This window comes from Eumetopias jubatus, unplaced genomic scaffold, assembly GCF_037043125.1.
Source record: "Eumetopias jubatus isolate StellerSeaLion01/CBP00866 unplaced genomic scaffold, mEumJub1_p1.0 scaffold_11, whole genome shotgun sequence".
Classification (NCBI taxonomy): domain Eukaryota; kingdom Metazoa; phylum Chordata; class Mammalia; order Carnivora; family Otariidae; genus Eumetopias; species Eumetopias jubatus.
In genome coordinates this window covers 547,311-555,852 of record NW_028274817.1, presented here as the reverse complement: position 1 = coordinate 555,852, position 8,542 = coordinate 547,311, and the positions used below count along the sequence as shown (strand labels likewise).

The following is an 8,542-nucleotide window of genomic DNA, read 5'->3' as shown; positions in this document are numbered from 1 at the left end:
TGCGCCAAGTTCCTGTCACCAGTCTCCATCCAGCCAAAGGGATCACACGGCCTCTCTTTGACGCACCCATGATCATACCCCAGTACCACACCACTGTACCACCCGCAACCCCACCCTCTTCCCCAACCCCAGCAGACCCTCCCGACGATTGCCCACAGCAGAGGCGAGACTCAGCTGACACATGCAATGAAATTTATTGAAGAGAAACACTTACTGAAACCATCGAACGGAGGGAATGACAACAGAGACAGGAACGCCTAACGGCCACGAGAGCCCATAGGTCACGGCCCCCCTCCTCTTGGGGTCCCAAACGAGGTGCCTCTGCTTCCCCCAACACCGCGGCCCTCCTGCCTCAGCCTCCCTTCCTGAGGGCCCCACGATCAACCTCTGGCCAGGACGCTGGACGCTGGTCATGTCCCCTCGCTCCGGGGCACCCTCCCCTCGGGCCGACATGCCGGGGCCTGGTCCTGCCCTATGGCCTGCACGGGACAGTCCCAGGACGCTGGACGACGCAGCATGGGACCCTCGGCCGAGCCAAGGAAGCGGAGTCGCAAGGAACAACAGGGTGGCACATCAGAGCACGGTTCCCGTGGAGACTCCCGCTGGCCACCTCCATCCCTGGTCCGGTTCTTCCTTCCTGAGGTCACGGGGTGAACACCAGCCGTGCCCTCGGGCATCCTTCCCGCCGTGTCCCGGAACTGGGCTCGGGATTTCTGGGCGGGGGGGCGCGGGGAGGGCAGCTGCTCAGACAAGAAAACACACACATCTCCACAAAAACAAGCAGCGGTTGGCCTAAATGTACACGGAGAAAGCAGAGGTTGAGCTCACAACACTGGAAGAGAGCGAGCAGAGCCTTGGTTCCCGCTGAAGCTCATGGCACGCACGCGGGCTGAGAGGTGGCTGCCCCGGTAGACCAGGACACCCACGGCGGGTTCCTGCACACCTCAAGGCTCTGCACAAGCATGGTCACTAGTGGGGTGGGGGGGTCACTTGAGACGTGGGTCACTAAGGGCCCTACAGAGACACAAGCGGGCTTCCCAGAACATGGAGCAACGTGCCCCAGGGGAAGTAAATGAGTGTCTCCCTCTCGGGAGACCCAAGAGGCTGGCACCTTTGAAATGGCCCCTAACATCTCCCAGTACAGTGTGGGTGGCAGATGGCTTCAGGTGCCCGTCCCCTAGGCTAGGGCCAGCCACTCAGGGACGTTTCCCAGACTGGCTGCCTGAGTTGGCATGGATTGGGGCTGGGGCTGGGGCTGGGTGTGGTGCTGCCATGGGTGGGGGGGCACCTCTCCCTGCCCCATTTGGTGTCAGGCATGGTCATCTTGGTCATTTGGAAGGGCTAATGGTGCTGGCTAAGGTGCCTTGGGGAGGTGGGGTCCTGGGAATTTGTTTGGGTGAGTGGGCTGTTCCCTCGGCCCTACTCTCAATGTGGGGCGAGGCTGTTGCCCTGGCATGGCCTCCCTCTGCCTCCAGAACTCTGCTGCCTGAGAGGAGAGGGGGCCCCTGGGCCCTCTGAGCCTATTTGCCGGAGGAGGACTTGGGGGGGCTCGTCTCCCCAGCGCCATCCTCGTTTTCCGACTCTTCTGGGATGGGCTTGAGCCCCTCCTCGGGGGGCTCCCCAGCCTCCTGGTCTCCTGCCTGGGTGAGACCCTCTGGCTCACAGCCAGGACCTCCTGGGCCCACCCTGGAAGCACTGCCCATCTGGGCAGGAGTGGGGCCCCCAGGGGCCTCGGAGGGTCTTGCCTGACCTAGGCCCACAGAGGAGGGAGCATTTTCATCTTCCTGAGTGGCAGGGAAGGACTTGGAGATCTCCTGAGGGGCAGGGGCAGCCGTGGCAGCATCATGGGGTTCAGGAGCAGCCCTACCAGCTTCGGCAGTGCCAGGAACTGCCTCACTGGCCTCCACGTTCACTGGGGCAGGATTGGCAGTATCTTCGTTGGCTGGGGAGGCCTCGGTTTATTCTGCACCGGCAGGGGTACCCTCGGTGATGACTTCAAGAGCCAGGGCAGCCCGGAAAGCATCTTCACTGGCTGGGAAGGCCTCAGTTTATTCTACACCGGCAGGGGTGTCCTCGGTGATGACTTCAAAACCCAGGGCGGCCCAGAAAGCATCTCCGTTGGCTGGGGAGGCCTCGGTTTCATCTGCACCGGCAGGGGTGCCCTCGGTGATGACTTCAAGAGCCGGGGCAGCCCAGAAAGCATCTCCGTTGGCTGGGGAGGCCTCGGTTTATTCTGCACCGGCAGGGGTACCCTCAGTGATGACTTCAAAACCCAGGGCAGCCCAGAAAGCATCTCCGTTGGCTGGGGAGGCCTCAGTTTCATCTGCACTGGCAGGGGTGCCCTCGGTGATGACTTCAAAACCCAGGGCAGCCCGGAAAGCATCTTTGCTTCCTGGGAAGGCCTTGGTTTCCTCTGCACCGGCAGGGGTGCCCTCGGTGATGACTTCAAGAGCCGGGGCAGCCCGGAAAGCATGTTCGTCGGTCGGGGAGGCCTCGGTTTCACCTGCGCCGGCAGGGGTGTCCTCGGTGATGACTTCAAGAGCCAGGGCAGCCTGGAAAGCATCTTCGTTGGCTGGAGAGGCTTCAGCAACCTCTTCACTGGCGAGGGCAGCCTGGGCGGCCGGCAACCCTCCCATGTCCACACAGGCCCCTTGTTCCGCTTGGAATTGCTCACCCCTACCTGAGGCGGCCTCCCATGCCTCGGTCTCCCGAATGAGCCGCAGCATCCCCATGAAGCCAGGTGGTCTCCTCTCCAGCCGCATCCTCCTCAGCTTGCTCTGGAGCATCTCGTTCGGGCGGGCCCGCATCAGCACCTGCCTGGCGCGAACCTGGTCTGCGATGACGGGATGGAAGGCCCCCTTCTCCACGGCTGACTGCAGCAGGCCTTCCAGGCGCATCACATGGGCAAAGAGAGTCTCCTGGGGCCGCTGGGCACAAGTCAGGAACTTGAGCCGTGCAGTCATGCAGGTGTCCTTGTTCCCAAACACCTGTACCAGCGCGGCCAGGCAATCCTGCGCAGGCATGTCGGGATTTTCTGCCAGGAGGCTGCACATGAGATCCAGCGCGGGGCCACCCAAGCTTTCCACCAGCCGCCTTTTCCTCTCCCTTTCTGACACGTGGCGCCACGTGTACAGCATGTCGTTGGCATGGTCCACCCAGCTCTCAAAGGACTCTTCCTCTTGGTCTGGCTCTTGCATCCCAGAAAAGGTTCTCCTGCCACACCACAGCTCCCTCCTCATCTGACACTCCTCCATCTTCAGCTCCAGCCTCACCCACAGTTCCTTCCTCACCTGCAGCTCCTGCCTCACCTTCCTGTCCTTCCTCACCTACAGGTCCTGCCTCACCTGCAGCTCCTGCCTCACCTGCTGGTCCTGCTTCACTTGCAGCTCCTTCCTCACCTGCAGCTCCTGCCACACCTGCAGCTCCTTCCTCACCTGCAGCTCCTGCCACACCTGCAGCTCCTGCCCCACCTGCCTGGCCAACTCCTGCATGCCTCCGGGGCTGTGCAGGGAAATCTGGTCTATCCTGTGACTCTGAATCGGGGGCCTGGGGCAGAAAGACCACAGGCCAGGGTCCTCCCTTGCCTGGTATTTGTGGGGGATCAAACTTCGGTTTAAATACTGAGCAAACTCGACCAAGGCGACCCTGGATCCGAGCTCCTTTCTGAACGCTTTGCCCAGCACTCGGTACGTGCCCAGGGGCCACAGGACAGTGCGCACGGCCTTCTGGAATTCCTCGTCCCCGCAGTCGTCAGGGATGCCCAGGATGAGCAGGGAACGGTGCGTTCTCTCGCCCATCCACCTGCACCAGTCACGCAGCATTGTCAGTGGCATGGCAGATACCTGGCGGGGAAGGTAGCGTAATGGGACAGGGGCGCGCAGAATGTCGCAGTCTGCAGTGGTGGCCTGTGAGTGCAAAGAGGAGAGAGGGACATTGGTGCCAGACAGCCCACCCCACTGCCCCCCACAGCGACCTGGATCTCCTCCCTGGCCAGTTCACGCCCTCCATGCCCCAGCTCAGAACCTACACCAAGCACCCCTCAGCTCTGCAGCAAGGAGACCTCCTTTCGCCTTGCCCAAAGCCCCTGACCTGGCCACTGCAGCCGGAGACCCACCCCCCATCACCTGCAACCCTGCAGCTGGGAACCCTCCCTTCCTGATCCCTGCAGCCAGGAGTCCTCCCATGCTCTCTTTCCTAGTGCCTGACCCAGAGCACCCCTGCTCTGCACAGGCAACCTTGAAACTTGGTCCTGCGCCCCCACACCCTGAGTCGGAACCCCGCCCTCTCCCACCAGCACCTGCTCCTCGGCAACTGGTGTCGCCCTCCACAGCCAGGAGCCCTTCCCACCTGTCCCCTTCAAGGCAGCTTGGGATCCCCCTCTGCCCCCCCCCCGCCGCCTGCAGTGATCCAGCCCTTACCCAGGGTACCCCATAACTCTTAAGGTCCCGTCGGAGCAAAGCCCTTGGCCCCTGCTCACTTTCTCTGACTCTGCAGGTGCTGCCTGGCGGGAAACACCACCTGAGGGCTGCGGGGTGACTCTGAAGCGAAAGAATCAGAATCACCTCAATGCCCTGGAGCGAGAGAATCAGCAGACTACACCTCAGCTGCGCAGCCCAAGGCTGCGTGGTCCAGGGCTGCACGGTCCAGGGCTGCACGGTCCAGAGGGTCTCCCAAGTCCTCGGTGATAAGGCCACGTGGGCTTCCCAGTGCTCCCAGAAGCCCCAGGTAGATGAAGGAGAAAGATCTGGGCATCTCTGTGCAGGGCAAATGCCTGAATCAGGAAAACATGGGAGGAAGCATCAGTGTTGCCATGGCAATGGGACCTGCTCGGTAAAGGCTTGATGTGACCAGGCTTGGAGGCTCTAGAAGCAACAGGTACACCCATTGGCCCTCCAGCAGCAAAATAGCCCCATCAATAATTGTGACCATTGTGTGGGGGCCGCAAACCGGGAGTCAGGGGGCAGAGGAACCTATGAACAAGTCCCTAGTACCATTCTGTACTCACAACCTTCCCTCATTTAGCCTGGAATCTCCAGGGCAGACACAGGTTGGGTGTTCCCATGTCAGGAGCTCATCACACCTTTTTACATTGTAAAGCCAGCCCTGAACCACCCAGGCAGCCATTGCATTGGAAAGTGTGTGGCGTTGTGTTATGTGAATATAGATTCACCTAACAGCTGGCTGGCCTATACAGGTCACTGAACATCTTGTGCCCTGAATCTGTAAATAGGCAATAGAAAAACTTTCCGTTTTATATAGTGCTAGATTTGATTTGCTGATAGTTAAGGATTTTTGCTATACTGTTCTTGAGGGTTATTTTTCCATAATTTTCTTTTTCTACATAATATTTTATCAAGATTTATACTAGCTCAAAAATGAGTTAGGAATTGTCCCCTGCTCTTCTATCTTCTGAAAGTGGTTGTGTAAGACTGATGATTTTCATTCCTTAAGCATTTGCTAGAACTCACCCATGAAATCATCTGGGCCTGGACTGTTCTTTTGTTGTGCTTGTTTGTTTCGTTTTTAGGATAGTTTTTTGGCAGTAAATTAAATTTATTTATAAGAGGGCGCCTGGGTGGCTCAGATGGTTAAGCGTCTGCCTTCGGCTCAGGTCATGATCCCGGGGTCCTGGGATCGAGCCCCGCGTCGGGCTCCCTGCTCCGCGGAGAGCCTGCTTCTCCCTCTGCCTCTCTCTCTTTCTCTCCCTCTGTCTCTCATGAATAAATAAATAAAATCTTTTTCAATTTATTTATAAGAAATAAGGCTATTCATATTTTCTGTTTAATCTGTTGTCAGTTTCTGTAAATTGCTTTGTTTCCAAGAAGTTTGTCAATTTTATCTAAGTGATCAAAATTATTGGCATAAGGATCATCCTCATAGTACCTCATTATTCTTTTAATACCTATATGATCTGTGCTGACATCCCCCTTTCATTCCTAATATTGATTAGTGTACTTCCTCTTTTTCCTGATTAATCTTCCTAAGGGTTATATATTTCATTGCTTTTTAAAAAAAATGTATGGCAGGGCGCCTGGGTGGCTCAGTTGGTTGGTCGACTGCCTTCGGCTCCGGTCATGATCCTGGAGTCCCGGGATCGAGTCCCGCATCGGGCTCCCTGCTCGGCGGGGAGTCTGCTTCTCCCTCTGACCCTCTTCCCTCTCGTGCTCTCTCTCTCTCATTCTCTCTCTCTCAAATAAATGAATAAAATCTTTAAAAATAAATAAATAAATAAATAAATAAATAAATAAATAAATAAATGTATGGCTTTGGGGGCGCCTGGGTGGCTCAGTCTGCTGGACACCTGACTCGTGGTTTCGGCTCAGGTCATGATCTCACGCGTTGTGGGCTCGCGTTCAGCAGGAAGGCTGCTTGAGATTCTCTCCCTCTGCCCCCCCAACTCATGTTCTCTCTCTCTCTCTCTCTCTCTCTCTCTCTCTCTCTCTGGCTCTCTCTCAAATAAATGGATAAATCTTACAAAAAAAATATATGGCTTTGTAGGGGCGCCTGTGTGGCTCAGTTTATTAAGTGACCGACTCTTGATTTCACTCAGGCCTCTGGGTGGTGGGATCAGTCTGGCGCTGGGCTCCACACTCAGCAGGGAGTCTGCCTGAGATTCTCTCTCTCTCCCTCTCCCTCTGCCCCTCCCACCCCGTTCATGCTCTAAATAAATAAATAAATAAATAAAATCTTTTAAAAAATGTATGGCTTTGCTAATTTTCACCATAGTTTTCTGTTTCATTTATTTCCGCTCTTATCTCTAGTATTTCCTTTTTAAAAACTTATTTTGGATTTACCTTGCTTTTCTTTTTCTAGCTTCTTTAGATGGAGCGTTAGGGCATTGATTTTATGCCGTTCTTCTTTTCTAATATAAGCATTTAAAGCAATAAATTGTCCTCTAATCACTTTTTTACCTGCCTCCCATTAATTTTAACGTTTTATTTCTAGTTATTCCATATGAAATATTTTCTAAGTTCCTTTGTGTTTTCTTCTTTGATCCATGGGTTTTGTTTTGTTTTGTTTTGTTTTTTTTGGAAGTGTGATGTTGAAATCCAGATATTTGGAGATATGTTATTGCTGTTAATTTGTAATGGAACTCCATTGTGGACTCAAATGACTTATTATGTAAAATTTCAGATTTTCTAAATTTGTTGAGACTTGTTTCATGGCTCAGCATTTGATCTATCCAGGTGAGTGTACAATGTGTCCTTGTAAAGAATATATACTGCAGTTGTTGGGTATGGTGTTTTATAAATATTAATTAAGTAAAGGTGGTTGATAATGTCATACAGATATTCTATATATTTGCTGATTTCTTGTCTAGTTGTATCAACTGCTGAGGGAAGGGTGTTAAAATCTCCAACTATAATTGTGAAAATATCTATTTCTTTCCTTGTTCTGTCAAATTTCATTTTATGTATTTTGAAGCTCTGTTATGGGGTGCATACAAATTTATGAATTCTTTGTGGTTCTGATTAATTGACCCTTATATCTCAGGTAATAATCTTTGTCTTTAATTGTACTTTGGTATTAATATAGCCATTCTCACTTTTTTTATGCTTACTCTTTGCATGGTGTATCATTTTGCATCCTCTTACTATGAACCATTTGTGTCTTATATTAAAATTGCATCTCTCTGTAGACATCAAAAGCCTTGCCCATTGATCTGTTCTGACAAGCTCTGCCTTTTAAGTGCTTAGCCCATTTACATCGAATACAACTGTTGATATGGCTGGTCCTAGGTCTATCCTTTCTCTATCTGTGCCCTCTATTTTGTCTTATGTTCCCTCTTTCCTGCTTGAGTTAATCAAATTTTTTTAGATTTCCATTTCCTCTTATATTTTTGGCTATACAGTTTTGCACTGTTTTTTAGTTATTGCTCTAGACATTAATATATATCCGTATCCTTAACTTTTCACTATCTACTTAGAGTTAATATTGTACATAAATGTAAGAATCTTTCCACCATACAGATCCATTTCCCCTCTACACTATCCACTACGCTATAATTGCCATATGTATTACATCTACATATGTTATAAAATCTATAATGCACTATTACATTTTTTACTTTAAAAAGTCATATGTAGGGGCGCCTGGGTGGCTCAGTCGTTGGGCGTCTGCCTTCGGCTCAGGTCGTGGTCCCGGGGGCCTGGGCTCGAGCCCCGCATCCGGCTCCCTGCTCCGCGGGAAGCTTCTCCCTCTCCCACTCCCCCTGCTGGTGTTCCCTCTCTCGCTGTGTCTCTCTCTGTCAAATGAATAAATTAAGTCTTTAAAAAAAAGTCATATGTATTATAAAGAAATTAAGAGAAAACTTGCTTTAATATTTACTCACATATTTACCATTTCTGGTCTTTATCTCTACCCAAAGATCAAGGTTTCCCTCTACTATTATGTTTTTTTCAGATTGAAAGACCTCCTTTAGCGCTGCTGTTAGTGTAGGCCGTTGGTGAACTCTCTTAGCTTTCACTTATCTCAAAATATACTTATTTCACCTTCATTTCCAAAGAATATTTTCCTCAGATATAGAGGCCTGGACTGGAAG

General features: G+C 52.2%; 1 protein-coding gene across 1 annotated transcript; it reads right to left on the bottom strand.

Annotated features, from left to right (window-relative positions):
* Positions 1-763: 763 nt before the first annotated feature.
* On the bottom strand, positions 764-4,765 carry PNMA6F (PNMA family member 6F). Its single transcript, XM_028094403.2, is given in 5 exon segments — positions 764-1,814; positions 2,535-3,213; positions 3,215-3,596; positions 3,599-3,905; positions 4,563-4,765. Coding segments are annotated over 4 exon segments (1,590 nt in total). The 5' UTR covers positions 3,834-3,905; positions 4,563-4,765; the 3' UTR covers positions 764-1,520.
* Positions 4,766-8,542: the final 3,777 nt, after the last annotated feature.